Here is a 16,419-nt window from a genome sequence, read left to right on the forward strand (position 1 = left end):
ATGCATTTGTTAGAATCTGCGGTTTCTCTGTTGAGTTTTTGCCAAGTTGATCTATCCAGTGGGGAAAGTGGTGTGTTAAAGTCCCCAACTATTAATGTCTTTGCATCTATGTGGGATTTGAGGGAAAGTAGTATTTCTTGGATATATTTGGGTGCTCCGTTGGTTGGTGAATAGGTATTTAGAATTGTAATATCCTCCTGAAGGAGAGATCCCTTAATTAGTATGTAGCGACCTTCTTTATCTCTTTTCACAAATTTTACTTTGATGTCTATTTTACCTGGTATTAGGATTGCAACTCCTGCCTGTTTATGGGGGCCGTTTGATTCTTGTATCTGAATAGGCCTATGTTTGGGAAGCTCTCTGCTAGGATCCTGTTAAACAAATTTTCTAGACCATGAACTATTGTCTCTACGTGCTCCTCTACACCTAATATCCTCAGATTGGGCCTTCTGATGGTGTCTTCCAAGTGTTGAATCGATCTATCTTATTTCTTGGATTTGTCTTGGATGGTTGTATGTTCTTTCTCTGTAATATCTAGGTTGTCTTCAATCCCTAAGATTTGATCTTCTGAATGGTCTAACGTACTGTCAAGATTTTTCTACTTTGTTCGTTTACTTCTTTTCCTTCTAATTGGTCAGCTTTGATGGCTTTAAATTCTTTGTTGGAACTTTGTTTTAGATCTTGTATGAACCACTTGACTTCCTTAATTTGGTATTCAGTGTTTATTTGCAAATCACTTAGGTGATTGGCTATGGTTTCCATAGGCTACTATTCCTTCTGTTGGGTTCCATTCAGCATTCCCTTTGTGGTGTCCCTGACTTCTTTCAGGTCTCTGTTAATGGATTCCATGAATGCCTTTAGTGATCTTTGTGTATACTCATCCTTGTCTTTCAATTCCTGTATTATTCTTTGCTTAGTTTCCTCATGTTCATACAATTCCTGTAGTTTTCCTTGAGTGTTCTCAGCCTGCTCAGCCATTCCTCACTTTCTCCTTGACTGATCTCAGCCTGCTCATAGATTCCTTTATTTCTCCTTGAGTTTTCTCAAGGAGCTCACGCAATTCCTGTATCAATTTTTGAGTAGCTTCCTCACGCTCATGATATTCCTGTATTAACCTTTGGTTTGCCTCCTATCTCTCCATATCATGCTCACAGAGTCCATTGCAGGTTTTCAATCTTTTCATTTACAATGTTTACAAGCAGTGTTTGTAGAGCTATTTGGGAACTCCCCTCTGGATTATTCATTATCTGTTCTGTCAGCTGATTATCCTTAGTGGGAGTTGAGATACCTGGACTTGCCATTTTTCTTGTGTTTTTCTGGCTTGCTCTGCCCATTAGGGATGAAGGTAACACCAGTTTTATGCTAGAACATTATCTTAAGGCAAGCATCATCCAAAGTCTGTAGTTGCAAGTCAAAAGTCTGCAGATACAATCTAGTTCAACAGATATACTATTCACCGCAAAGAATTGGACAAACCAGAAATTATTAGGTTTTGAGAGATGTGGGTAAAAATAGGAATAGAGGGATGTGGAAAAGCAGAGGGAGAATTAACCATGTCCTAATCTCAAAGTGGGAAATAGATTGGATAGAATGAAAGTAGAGAGAGCTTAAAAAAGGAGAAAGAGAAAGAAACAAAGAGACAAGAATAAATAGAAAAATAAAAATTACAAATTAAACAGTGCAACACTGAATTATGCAAATTGAAAAACATAATTTCCAAGAAGAACATGGATAGAATGAGAGAAGTGGAGGGCTAAAGAGACATGAAAAAATTAAAACTAAAAATGCTTAAAATATTTTATAGGTATAAAGAGTACTGCTATTAAGGAATTCAAGTCTAAGAGGTTTTGAATTCAGTAATAAATTTCTGGATTAAGTTGTACACAATGGAGTATTAGGTCTAATAATCCACTAAAGGAATATCAGGATGAGCAGAACAGCAATTGTCACTCAAAGAAAAATGAAAGAGAAGAAAAGGTGAAAACAATGTGAATGAAAGAAAAGAAGGATCAAAAGGTCTCTAGAGCTAAACAAAAAGAAATTTAAAAATGAAAAATAAAGCAAACGTACATATACCCCTAAAATAAAAATTATAAGAAGAGGAAAACACAGTTTATACAAAAAAAAATTTAAGTTAAAAATTAAAAAAAGTTTTAGACGAACTTGACACCTTTGGTGGGGGGAAGAGGATTGAGTGGGGGGGGGGTGTGGGGGGGAAGGCTGGGAAGGGATGGGAAGGGGAAACAAAGGAGGAGGGTACAATGCTTGATAAGAAATTTACTCATTATCTTGCCCATGTAATTGTAACTCCTCTGGACAGTATTTTCACAATAAAAAATTTTTTTAAACATTTTAGAAATAAAAGTTTATGAAAGGTACAAAAAAAGACTATTTGATTTTTTTTCGGGGGCAGAGGGGTATGGGAAGATCCCTTGTGTCCTTAAGCAGTCTCTTGTTACAGTCTCTGGTCTGTTTGCAGTGTTTGATTTTCCTGTGGCTTGGTTGGTTTCTTAGGTCAATTTGTTTGAGTATGCAGAAAACTGTTCTGCATTTTCCAGCAGTTTGTGATCCTTCTCCCAGGGTAATTTAATGGGAAGGAGAACTGCTTTGAGTATCACAAAAGATGGATTTGGCTGTTTCCTCTAGTGTGGAGATGCTGTGATGAGGCTAAGTTCTGGATAGAGTTGAGGCCTTTCAGCAAACAGTAGCTTTTCCCTAAGGGGCTAGCTTCTGAGAGACTCACAGAGCCCAGCCTGAAGCCATTCTCAGGGTTTATGTTTACTGAATTTCAATTGATTGTCAAGGCTGCTATAGGGAGGGGCAGCCTCTGTCTCTGTTTACCCAGTGAAGAAAGCCACTCCTGGGGCTGGGGCCCTGGCTGGGTGACTTCCCCTTGGGTGGAGCTGAGCCTAGTAGGTCAGGTTAGGTTCCTGTGACCAGCTAAATGACTCTTTGGTTTTCTTCCAAGGCCTGAGTTGGTGCTAGCTGCTCAGCCATGCCTTTGTCAGTCTCAAAGATGGAGACCTCTGGTAGTGGGGGGAGGGGTAGCCTTCCCTTCTCTGCTCCCTGAGAAGGAGTGAGGCTTTCAGGCTTCTACTCACACTGGAGTATTGGTTCCTGAGTCTTCTCTGGTCTGGGAACTTCAGGATGAAGATGTCTGCTCCTTGTCAGTTCTTGCTGGTGTTGAGTTGAATTGACTCACACACCACATATGGGGCCTTTGTTGCAGGTATGGCGGCTAAGGCCTCCGCTACCACCCCAGTCATGGCTGCTTGCAAGTGCTCAGATCTCTCTCTTCACTGAGCTGTCCAGAGCTTTTTTTTTTTTTTTTTTTGCTCAAGCCTAGTGCTCTACTCTTTAAGTCATAACTCAACATTCACCTTTTTTGTTTGTCTTGTATCCTTTCATAATCAACTGGAGATATGAGTCTTCTAGGCTTTTCTAATAGAAATAATTTGGAAGTATTATACTTGGATCCTAGCCTCCGGAGTAGTTAGGATGACCGGAATGAGTCACCAGCACCTGGCTGACTGAACATTTGTAAAAAAATATCTTGGATGTATTATTTTCCACACACACAAACACACAGACATACATATATATATATATATATATATATATATATATATATATATACAGATGTATATACATATATACATCTGTATATAGATATATATAGATATATATAGATATAATAGTGTCAAGAGGGATTGCAGTTACATGAGCAAGGTAATGAGTCCATTTCTTATAGAGCACTTTTTCCCCATCCTTTGTTTTTCCCCTACTATCATGTTACTTCCCACCTCCCCAAGTCTTCCCACCCCATCAAAGTTGTAGTTCCTTTTCAACATAGTTCCTTGTACAAGTCATTGTTACAATGGGCCATCCTTTATTCTTATTTCAGCATTTTGTAATTTCTGTTCCCCTCCTCAATTAGAAACATGTATATACAAGATGCAAGACACCAGAATCAAAGACAGTGACAACAAGGTTTATGCCATGGCAGAAGAACATACAAAGAAACAAACAAACAAAAAAGAATCATATAGTACATTATAAGCCCATCAAAAAGAACAGCAAGAAATATCCTTGGGAAGCTTCCTGGAGAACTGATTCAGATATTTGAGATACACTTGGAAAGTAGTCAGTGAAAAGGTATATAAAAACTAAAATTAAGATGCACAGATTAGATTAATTTGCATTTTTGTTCAGGCTCTGGTGGCCCACACCTGTCATCCTAGCTACTCAGGAGGCTGAGAGCTGAGGATCCTGGTTCAAAGCCAGCCTGGACAGGAAAGTCCATGAGACACTTATCTCCAATAAGCCACTCAGGACACCGGAAGTGGCACAGTGGATCAAGTGGTGGAACATTAGCCTTTAGTTGAAGACATGAGGGAGAGTGCCCAAGCCTAGAGTTCAAGCCACACAACCGATATAAAACAAACAAAAAAAAAGAATACTTTGCATTTTTGGTCCATGTGTGTTTGTTATTAATGCTATTTGTAGTTGTATGTTTCCAGCTAAAATGTGGCTTAACGTTTGTTCATAAATTTTACTTTGTTATTTTAACTGGAAAAATAGACACACATGGCACCTATATCTCTGATCCAATTCAGACAGTCTAAAATTTGATTTTTCCATATTCCTTTTTTCAAACAATTTATTTTATTATTAGGTTTAAGTAGTTGTACAAAGAAGTTGCCATTCTACAAAACAATATGTGAATAGAAGATGTCTGACAACATGGTCACCCATTGCTCCTAAACCACCCCTTCTCTGACTTTTCTTTTTTTGTTGTTTAAATTGAGAGAAAGTGATTATATAAATTTCACATATGTCACAGTATTGTGGAACAGAGATGCTTAGTTGAAGTCAAAAACACATTTTCACCTTCAAGGCAAATTGTCATTGTCATGGTCTATAAAGTTTGTGAATTTTATGAGCTTTGTCAATACAAATCATTCCCTATTCCTTTTGAAGACAGGTCTTGATATGTAGTCCAGCATGCTCTTGAAATTGTTATGGAAGCTAGCCTGGCTGGTCATCGTTTTTGAATTTCCCAAGGTCAGGGTGTATAGGTATGTTCCATCCTGTGTGGCTACATTACCCATTTTCAATTCAGAGTTCACTGATAGTTCATATGGCTGCGTTGTTGTGCAGCCATCTCTTCCATCCATGTACAGCATGTTTCATTTTCCATGTATGAAGCTGTATAATCATTAATAGGCAGCTCCTTTTCCTCTCTACCCCAGTCTCTGGAACCATCTTACTTTTTGGCTCTATGACTTTGTTGATCCTTGAAAGCTCAGTAAGGGAAATCATACCAAGGCTGTGCTTTTATGACTGGTGTATTTTACTTGGCTTAATGTATTCAAAGATCAACCCTGCTATAAAATGTAGCAAACTTGTCTTCCTTTTCAATGTCTTTATTTATTCTTTTACCTCTGTCTGTCTTTTGGTTCTTGTCAGTATTTGCTCTGAAGTGATTCTCTAATACTACTTCTCATCTCTGCTTTCTCTTCTAGAAATAGAAGTGCTGGACCATATTCCTATGTAATTCTCTATTTAGTTCTTTTTAGCTCTGTCCATACCATCTTTGATTGTTTTACATTCCTGCCATACATGCAGCAAGGTTCAAATTGAATTCACATCCTTCCCAGCCTTTGTTAGACTTTGGAAGGATATTTGTTGTTTTTATTTAAAACTGTCCATAGTAACATATATAAAGTAGTTATTTCTGTAGAATTTTGATTTGAATTCTTCTCCTGACTATTGATACTGAGCTTTGTATATTTCAAGGAATTATTTGTAGATTTTTTTTAAAGTGTCTTCAATCGTTTTCCCCATTTCTAGTTTTTCTGTTCACATGGCACTGAATAATTGAACCCGTGCATTCTAGACTAGCACTCTGGAGTAAGCCACATTTCCAGCCCTAAATCTAGTACCCTCTTTTTTGGTACAATTAATTCTTTGAACTGAGGCCTTCCGATTTGCCTGGTAATTGCAATATTTATTGATGCATATGAGTATTCTACATACATTTCTCTTAATAAAGTGATGAGTTTATATATTGGATCTTCATGCATTGTGAATCATATGGTGCTATAAGTTTTATTTCAACAAACTATTACAGATATTACATAAAATATATGACCAATATATTCCTTTAAACTTACCTACACATTTACCATTTTAGTTTCTTTGTCCTACGTGTATATGTATGTGGACTCCTTTTGCTCTTCTCTTGAAGCACTTCTCTTGTAACACTCTTAAAATGCAGATGTGTAATTAATCAACTCTCTTTCCCTGACCATATCTTCAATCTACATTTTTAGTAGAGTTCCTCTGCCCAGTGGATTGTGAATTGAATGTTATTTTCTTTCAATTTCTCACATATATATTTCCCTTTTGTGTGTTAGTGAGCATTCACCTCTGCTATTGCCAAGCATGGCTGGCTTGGCCATTCATCATTTGTAATAGGGTTCAGTGTGGGATTCCAAAACCTCTCCTCTTAGCCTCTGCAGGCAAATTAGCACTCTTATTTCCTTCCAACTTGTAAATTTGTCTTCTGTAACTTTAGATCACATCCCTCTTCTAATTTTTCTCTGTCTTGTTTGTCGTGGTCCTATTTTTTGTTTTTTGTCATCTTGAATGTTCCTTAAGCCTCTATCCATCCTCCATCCTTCCATGAAGGCATATTTAAATGAAAATGTAGTCAGGGAATATGGTATGCCCCTCACAACTATATTGTGGATTGTAGAAGGTAGGCCAAGTTCACAAAACTTCCTTCTAGCAGTTCTTTTTTACATAGGAAAGAAATATCAGGGTATCTATGACCATACTTCAGTATTTAGCACTTAAACTACAAAAGAGTTAACATAGGATATTTATATATGGGAAGTAAATCAGACCTTATAAGGGCCAATCCATAATTAGCGACATTCTTAAGTACTGTTACTGCCTTTAACATTTATGTGGACACTTACTTTTCATGAATCAGTAAGGTGCTATGTATTCCATGCGATGTCCTAAATGTCTTGTGATTGCTTATGAAATACCGTGTGTGTGTGTGTGTGTGTGTGTGTGTGTGTGTGTGTGTGTGTGCGTGTGTGTGTGTGTGTGTTGGTTGGTTGTGAGGTTTGATTTCTGGACCTGAGCACTGTCCCTGAATTCTTCCCCTCAAGGCTAGTGCTCTACCACATGAGCCATAGCACCAGTTCTGCTTTTCTCCTGGTGATTAATTGGGGATGAGTCCCACAGACCTTCCTGACTTGGGCTAATTATTTGATTCAAATGTGCCATTACAGAAGCTGGTGTCATTTGATGATGTGGCTGTGGACTTCAGCTGGGAGGAGTGGCAAGACCTGGATCATGCTCAGAGGACCCTGCATAGAGATGTAATGCTGGAGACCTACAGCAACCTCTTGTCTTTAGGTGAGCGAAAGTCATTTGAACATGCGAGATCAAAGGCTGTTTTCTTTTCTAAGTAGATATATAAATATTTATGTTGTTTCGGGTGATGATTCCACTCCGTGGGAATATAAAATTCCTGTCCATTTTTTCCACTTCATTATGTAACTGGAGACAATTTTATTCCCATTCTTCAAGAAACCCAATCAGCACTTGGGCCCAAAATCTAAACTGCATTCCACTAATAGAAAGAAGACTGTCATCCTAAACTTGGGGTGATTTCTGTAGGTGCAAATATAGTCTAGAATAGAAAGTACATCACTATTTGAAGTATGATCTGAAAATCACTAGTTGAAAGTGGTTATTTGTAATCAACCCTCGTCCTGGGTGCAGTGGCTAACACCCTAACACCTGTAATCTTAGCTTCTCTGGAGGCTGAAATGTGAGGATTTTGGTTTGAAGCCAGCAACTGCAGAAAAGTGACCATGAGGCTTTTATCTCCAAATCACCTCACAATCTACAAATGTAGCTGGGACTGAAACTAGCAGAAGGCTAGCTTTGAGCAAAAGAGCTGAGTTCAAGGCACACAATTGGCAAAATAAGTTGAAAGCTGGGAAATATCAACCAGGAGAAACAAGGTTTAGGAGCAACTTTGTGAACATGATGTCTAAGACCTTACAGTAATGATGACCCATCCTACCAATAGTTCTTCTCTACTTGTTTATAACAGGACACTGTGTTCCTAAACCTAAATTGATTGCCAAGCTGGAGCAAGGGTCAGAACCATGGATAAGAGAAGCCTCAGAGAAGAATCTCACAGGTGAGATAAAGCATCTTGCATGGTGGTTTTGTAGCCAGAGTCCACTTGGTAAGTTTAATGAGCTGTACTGAGCAATAATGTTCCTAGTTCCCCTGAGTCATGTGTGGCAGAAAACTAGGTGATCCTTTGTCTCAAGGACATGACAATCAAGAATTTACATGGAGACAAACTGATTTGGCTGTCCCAGTATAGTTAAAGTGAGCAATTTTCTATTTATTTGTAGAAATCATTCTTAAACAGAAAAAGGAAATGAGAAATGTAGAAAATGATGTCTCATTTTCATTGAAACAAGGTATGAGGAAATAAGGAGTATGCCAGGACTGCTACCTGTGATGAGGGAAATTGCTTCTTGGTGATGGTGGAAGTGAGTGAGATTCAGAAGCAAAGCTTTTGGTTCATAGGAGATGACTACCTGGGTGGTAACCTGCAGTATCTTTGTCTTGAATGGTTGTGAAGGAGCAGATGTGTTAGAAAAGGAAATTTGATGAGAATTTGACTAAGGATGAGGGAAACCAATTTTAAAAATGCCACCAATCCCTAAAGTAATTCTTAGTGAGAAGTTAGAACTGAAGAGATGGAGGTATAAATCCTTACTCTCAGGAACCTTCCATTCTTAGCGGAAAGGCCAAGGGATGTATCAAACACCCTAATGGTCCCTAAATCTAGACAGTATTTCTGTTCCTCACCTAATGGTTGAGAAGCAAAGCAGCAAAATGTGTAAATTATTTCCACAAATTAAAAGAAAAATAATAGCTATTCCCTTATGACCAAACCTCGAGGGTATTAAAAGCAAATGTTTAGTACTCAGCTTATAACTAATAGTGTGTAGATGAATCATTTGAGTAATTAATTCCTTGAGAAAAACAGAAAAGAACTGAAACAGAAAAGCATTATTTACCATTGTAAAATGTCAGTGCTACTTTCTTTTTTTTTTTTTTTTAATTGTATTTTATTTTATTTGAGAACATACTGTACAGAGGGGCTACAATTACATGAGCAGGATAATGCATACATTTCTTACCAAGCATTGCAGCCTCCTCCTTTGTTTACCCTTCACTTCCCTTCCCCGCCTCCCCCCTCCCCCACCCAATTTTACCCCCCTCCCCCCACCCAATTATACCCCCCTCCCCCCCCCCACACCGACATTGTAAAGCTGGTTTTGACATGACATTTTGTACTTCTCATTGTTGCAACAGGTCCACCTGAATCCTTAAACGAGTTGTTTGTCCCCATCTCCTCCACATGTTATACTGACATCAAATATAGTGAAAGCGGGGGTTACACTGTGGGGGAGGGACATACAAAGCAACAAAGAAATAATCTTATAAATGGGTTAGAAACACATGCATGAAAGAAACGAAAACATTAAAATACATATTTAAGGGTTCATTTTCCTAACATCACATTATCTGACCTTTTCCGCTTGACTCATACCTATACTAGATATTGCAAATAAGGGAAACCATGGGACCTATGCTTCTTTGGGCCTGGCTTACTTCACTTAATATAATTTTTTCCAAACTTTTCCATTTCCTAACAAATGGGGCAATGTCATTCTTTCTGATGGAGGCATAGAATTCCATTGTGTATATATACCACATTTTCTTGATCCATTCATCTACTGAGGGGCATCTGGGTTGGTTCCATATCTTAGCTATGGTAAATAATGCTGCAATAAACATAGTTGTGCTGGTAGCTTTAGTGTGGTCTTGTTTGTAAACATTTGGGTAAATGCCCAAAAGTGGGATTGCTGGATCATAGGGGAGATCTATGTGAAGTCTTTTGAGGAACCTCCATACTGCTTTCCAAAGTGGTTGAACAAGTTTACATTCCCACCAACAATGAAGTAAGGTTCCTTTCTGTCCACATCCCCTCCAGCATCTGTTGTTGTTAGAGTTCTTGATTTTTGCTGTTCTAACTTGAGTGAGGTGATATCTCAATGTTGTTTTGATTTGCATTTCTTTTATGGCTAGGGATGTTGAACATTTCTTCATGTGTCTATTGGCCATCCTTCTTTCTTCTTCAGAGAAGCTTCTCTTTGAGTCTTTCGCCCACTTATTTATTGGGCAGTTGTTTCTTTGAGGATTTGTTGTTGGGTGGTTTAATTTTTTGAGTTCCAAGTATATTTTAGATATGAGACCCTTGTCCGTTGTATGGGTAGTAAAGATCTTCTCCCAATCGGTGGGCTTTCTATTGATCTTGCCAGCTATTTCATTTACCCTGCAGAAGCTCTGCAATCTTATGCAGTCCCATTTGTCCAACCTTTCTTTGATTTGTTGTGCTTCCGGGTCTCTATTCAGAAAATTTCGACCTGAGCCAAGGAGACTTAGGGTTTCTCCTATTCCATCCTGTAATGTTTTCAGAGTGTCTGCTTTCAGTTCAAGGTCTTTGATCCATTTGGAGTTGATTCTGGTGCAGGGTGATATATAAGGATCTAGCTTTAGTTTTCTACATGTAGTTAACCAATTTTGCCAGCACCATTTACTGAAGAGGCTGTCTTTCTGCCATTCTATTGTTTTAGCTTCCTTATCGAAGATTAGATGGCTATAGGTCTGTAGGTTCATTTCTGGGTTTTCAATTCTATTCCATTGGTCCTGCGGTCTGTTTTTATGCCAATACCAAGCTGTTTTGATTACTATGGCTTTATAGTAGAGTTTGAAATTTGGTATTGATATTCCTCCAGAAGTGTTTTACTTTCTTAACTAATACATTACAGAGAAAAGCTTATATTCTGCATCAAAGAGTTCCAGCTTTGATCTTTTAAAATCTCGTAACAGGATGCACAGAAATGCCTTTACTGTTACATTAAGGAATCTTGAGGTCTCATTTCTGTTTTTGTCTGTCTTTCTATATCTCATTGTAGATGTCCAAGAAAAGGAGTACAGGACTAAGACCTGTCAGGAGAATCCCTACGATTGTCTGGCTGATGTCGGAGTCATGAATACTAACACAGGGGAGAAAAATGTGAAATTAATAACAACTTTTAATTTGAGATCAAAACCTAAGTCAGAGCTGATTAGGAATAATGGAAACTCCTTAGGGATAAGGACAGAGGAGTTCAGGCAGTGTCAGAACATGCTTCTCCATGGCGAGTCTAATGGGATATGTGCTGCTTATAGTCCTGGAGTATCTCCTGTAGTTAAAGAATCTAACCAATGTGGACATTCTTTCACCCGGAAGACACACCTTACTGTCCATCAGAGAACACACACAGGAGAGAAACCTTATGAATGTAATGTGTGTGGAAAGTGTTTCAGCCGGAAGGCACAGCTTACTGTCCATCAGCTAACACACACAGGAGAGAAACCTTATGAATGTAACCTGTGTGGAAAGTCTTTCATCCGGAAGACACACCTTACTGTCCATCTGACAACGCACACAGGAGAGAAACCTTATGAATGTAATGTGTGTGGAAAGTCTTTCAGCCGGAAGGCACACCTTACTGTCCATCTCACAACACACACAGGAGAGAAACCTTATGAATGTAACCTGTGTGGAAAGTCTTTCAGCCAGAAGTCACAACTTACTGTCCATCTGACAACACACACAGGAGAGAAACCTTATGAATGTAACCTGTGTGGAAAGTCTTTCACTCGGAAGGTACAGCTTACTGTCCATCAGCTAACACACACAGGAGAGAAACCTTATGAATGTAACCTGTGTGGAAAGTCATTCAGCCGGAAGGCACACCTCACTGTCCATCTGACAACACACACAGGAGAGAAACCTTATGAATGTAACCTGTGTGGAAAGTCATTCAGCCTGAAGTCATACCTCACTGTCCATCAGAAAACACACACAGGAGAGAAGCCTTATGAATGTATCCAGTGTGGGAAGTCTTTCACCCAGAAGACAAACCTTACTGCTCACGAGCGAACACACACAGGTGAGAAACCTTATGAATGTAACCTCTGTGGAAAGTCTTTCATGTGGAAGTCAAAACTTACATATCATCACAGAATACACATAGGAGAGAAACCTTATGAATGTAATGTGTGTGGAAAGTCTTTCACCCAGAAGACAACCCTTAATGTCCATCAGACAACACACACAGGAGAGAAACCTTATGAATGTAACCTGTGTGGAAAGTCATTCAGCCGGAAGTCATACCTCACTGTCCATCAGAAAACACACACAGGAGAGAAGCCTTATGAATGTATCCAGTGTGGGAAGTCTTTCACCCAGAAGACAAACCTTACTGCTCACGAGCGAACACACACAGGTGAGAAACCTTATGAATGTAACCTCTGTGGAAAGTCTTTCATGTGGAAGTCAAAACTTACATATCATCACAGAATACACATAGGAGAGAAACCTTATGAATGTAATGTGTGTGGAAAGTCTTTCACCCAGAAGACAACCCTTAATGTCCATCAGACAACACACACAGGAGAGAAACCTTATCAGTGTAATCTCTGTAGAAAGTCTTTCACCCAGAAAGGAAACCTTAGGATCCATCAGACAACACATACAGGAGAGAGACCTTATGAATGTAATGTGTGTAGAAAGTCTTTCGCCATGAAGTCACAACTTACTGCCCATCAGGCAACACATACAGGACAGAGACTTTATGAATGTAGGAGGTGTGGAAAGTCTTTCAGCAAGAAAATCGGCCTTACTTTCCATGAGAGAAAACACACAGGAGAAAAACCTTATGATTGTAGCTAGTGTGGAAAGTCTTTCATCCAGAAGTCGATCCTTAAATCACATCAGATATTACACATAGGAGAGAAACCTTATGAATGTATGGAGTGTGGAAAGTCTTTCAGGTGGAAGGCAGCACTTAACATCCATGAGATAATGCACACAGGAGAGAAACCTTATTAATGTAACAGCTGTGGAAAGTCTTTCACCAGGAAGGTATACCTTTCTGACCATCAGAGAACACACACAGGAGAGAAACCTTTTGAATGTGACCTGTGTGGAAAGTCATTCAGCCACAGGGGAAACCTTACTGTCCATCAGAAAACACACAAAGTAAAACTTTAGGAATGTAACAGCTGTGGATAGAGTTTCACACAGAATTCAGCCCTTATTTTTCATCAGAGAGCACAACACAGGAGAGAAGCCTTATGACTGCAACAAATGTGTAAAGAACCATCCACTGGAGGCCACAGCCTAGCATATAAGAAAATTCACCCAAATGAGAAATCTCTAGAATGTAACAAGTAAGGAAAGCCTTTCATTTGGAAGAGAAGTCAGTTTGCAATAGAGAACCCACACAGGATACAAACCTTATCAAGGTAGAAATGTGGAATTCTTCAACCAGAAGGCACAGCTCAGGGTTCATCATTGAACACACACACACATGAGAAATCATAGCAATGTAAAACATGTAGAAAGTTTTTCAAAAAAGTTCTAAGTACTCTCAGTCATTCTTCCCTGAATGTCCATCTTCTAAAATTTCTCAAGTTCCATTTCTAACATTCTCTATTGGGAGATCTACAAGAAGATGATTATGTCTAATTTCCTGTTTCATGAAATTCTAGGATGATATGTACCTTTTTCCTTTTATTTTGCTGTTAGTTTCATTTGAACTCATGGCCCTTTACTTCCCTTTGGCTTTTATTCTCAAGCTTAGCGCTCTACCCTTTGTGCCACATCTCTAATTTTGAGGTTGTTGTATTTAGTATCATGAGTCCTATCATTGAGAAGCAGTCTACTTTCTTCAAAGGTGTTTACAAAACTTATGTAAGTAAAACTGAAATGTTATAAATTAGGAAAATAAGTAGTTTCATAGAATCTATAAAGAAATTGAGTGATTTAATGGAATTTTGTAACATTTAAAAATGAGAAATATTTGAGAATTATAGATGAGTAATAAAGTTGATTTAGTAAATACTTATTTTATGTGGTGAAATTCAATCAAAGTGACACAGAATCCATTCAGATTTCTTGTGGGAAACAATTTTCAAATTTTTCTGTAAACCTAGAATACCTTCTATAACATCAGTCTCTTCCACCCCTGGAAATGAACAGTTCTGTAATTTTTATAGAGTTGGTAGAATTTGTCATATATTCATATAGTCTTTCACAACAGAATAGACAAAATACATACTTTAAGGGATAGAGGTATGGCTTAGTTTTTAGAGCATTACTAAGTGAGCAAAAGTATCATGTACTGGCTTTGAGTCCCATTCTTGGAGCTTAAAAAAAAGAATATACACTTAACATTCCACAATTCCATGTGTAAAAACAGAATTCAGAAGCCCCACATGAACATGTCTCCATAGCAACAGCTTATGAGGACTTTAGAGACATACTTGAGAATGTCCCAATGGTTCATGAATGTGAACCTCTTGGCTTTGAGTGACAGATTACAAGGGAAGGCATGCATCAGCAGGTCACCGGGGTGATTACATTGTGTGTGTGTGTGTATGCATATCTATGTACGTAAATATACATATATGTCACTACAAATTCATCCAGTCACCTGAATCCATTGATAACCCTCCATAGCACTATTCATTTTGTCAGATGTTTTCTACAATCATTGGCTCTACTAACCAGCTCATCTCAGGTGCACTCATGGTGCAACAGAACACAGACCCATACCAGGACCTAAATACGGACACATTAAGGAGGAAAGTCCTTTACTGTATGATCAAGTCCTCAAAGAAGGGATAGCAGTAAGGTTATTTAAATTATTTGGAATTGAAAATCCAAGAAATGAAGACTCTTGCAAAGAAGAGGACTAAAAGTGAAGGAATTTCATTGATTAAAAATAAAAGCAGGGTTGGGAAGGTGGCTCAGTGGTAGAGCGCTTGCCTTACATGCATGAGGCCCTGGGTTTGATTCCCCAGCACCATATAAGCAAAAAGGAAAAAGCCAGAAGTGGCACTGTGGATCAAGTGGTAGAGCACTAGCCTTGAGCTGAAGAGCTGAAGGACAGTGCCCAGGCCCAGATTTCAGTCCCCACGACTGGTCCCAAAAAACTAAAAAAAAATAGCCTCCTTGCCAGGTCTACTCCGGTGGAGTCTGCTTAGCATGGAACACCTGCTTTTAGATCTGAGAATGGGACTCCACAGAAGTCTACCTCAGAATGGGGCTTCACAGAAGCCTACCTCAGAGAATGGGACTTCAAAGAGGCCTACCTCCTAAAAAGGCTGGCAAGCCCCTGGGAAAGATGTGTTCCTGTTTTTCTTTTTTTTCCCTGTATAGGAGTGCCTATTAATCTTTTACTGCTCCTGTTGCTTGTTCTACTTACTCATGCTCAACTTTCCCTTATTCAGGGCTCTTTCTTGGAAGTGTTGACGACTCCAACATCTGATGAGTATCCTGAGAACATGACTAACTCACCAGAGTTAAGTGCTACCCTGAAAGCCCCTCTTATGGAGACTATTAGACAAGTCATAAGTAAATATAAAAGTATTGGGAGGTTTCATGACGTCACTGCCTCTATCTAAGCTGTCGGGTCCACAGTGTCCACGCTCAGGCGGCTTCTTCGCGGGTTGTAGAGATCCGGTGGGTCTGACGCCGGTGAATTAGGCTGCTTCTGCTCGGGTGATCTGCAGGCAGCCCCCTGTGACTCTGGGACCCGGGCTGCCCCCGCCGGGTTGGCTTCTGCGCGGGTGGTCTGCAGATAGGTCCCTTTGTCATGCTGCAGGTGCCAGGCAGCTTTGGCGGGATGGAGCCTCTCTGCTCAGGTGGAGAGTGAGGGGTGGGGGTGGGATCCTCGTGGAGACTCCTGGCTTGTAGGTTTCTCTGTTTCTGGCGATCAGTTGTTCTGCAAGCCGGTACCTCAGGCGGCTTCTGCGCGGGTGATCTGCAGGCGGCCCCCTGTGTCTCTGGGGTCCTGGCAGCCCCCGCCGAGATGCCTGGCCGATGGCTTGGCGCACTGCGCACAGAATGTAAGGGAAATCAGTTTCCCTTATCTGCATTAACTAGTCTATGTCTAGGACAAGCAGAAGAGGTTAAGAGCTATGTATATATGATCATAAAAGCTGATGCTAAGCGAAAAGAAACCCAAGATAGGGACACAACAGATTTTATTTTTCTTGCTGTTCTTTTTGATGGGCTTATAATATACTATATGATATTTTTTGTTTCTTTGTATGTTCTTCTACCATGGTATCACCCCTGCTTTCACTGTATTTGACTCCAGTGTCTTTCAACTTTTATATACATTTTTCTAATTGAGGGGAAACACCAAAATGCTGAAATAAGGATAGAGGATGACCCATTGTAAC

At 39.4% G+C, this 16,419-nt stretch overlaps 1 protein-coding gene across 1 annotated transcript in view; it reads left to right on the forward strand.

Annotated features, from left to right (window-relative positions):
* LOC138829689 (zinc finger protein 569-like) overlaps positions 1-13,037 on the forward strand; it is a 31,711-nt gene extending 18,674 nt beyond the window's left edge. The window contains exons 6-9 of the mRNA XM_070026163.1: positions 7,308-7,434; positions 8,141-8,230; positions 8,454-8,522; positions 11,094-13,037. Of these exons, the coding sequence (XP_069882264.1) occupies positions 7,308-7,434; positions 8,141-8,230; positions 8,454-8,522; positions 11,094-12,898 (2,091 nt within the window). The 3' untranslated portion in view covers positions 12,899-13,037. The remainder of the gene's footprint in view (positions 1-7,307; positions 7,435-8,140; positions 8,231-8,453; positions 8,523-11,093) is intronic.
* Positions 13,038-16,419: the final 3,382 nt, after the last annotated feature.

This window comes from Dipodomys merriami, unplaced genomic scaffold, assembly GCF_024711535.1.
Source record: "Dipodomys merriami isolate MVZ:Mamm:240054 unplaced genomic scaffold, mDipMer1.0.p SCAF_175, whole genome shotgun sequence".
Taxonomy (NCBI): domain Eukaryota; kingdom Metazoa; phylum Chordata; class Mammalia; order Rodentia; family Heteromyidae; genus Dipodomys; species Dipodomys merriami.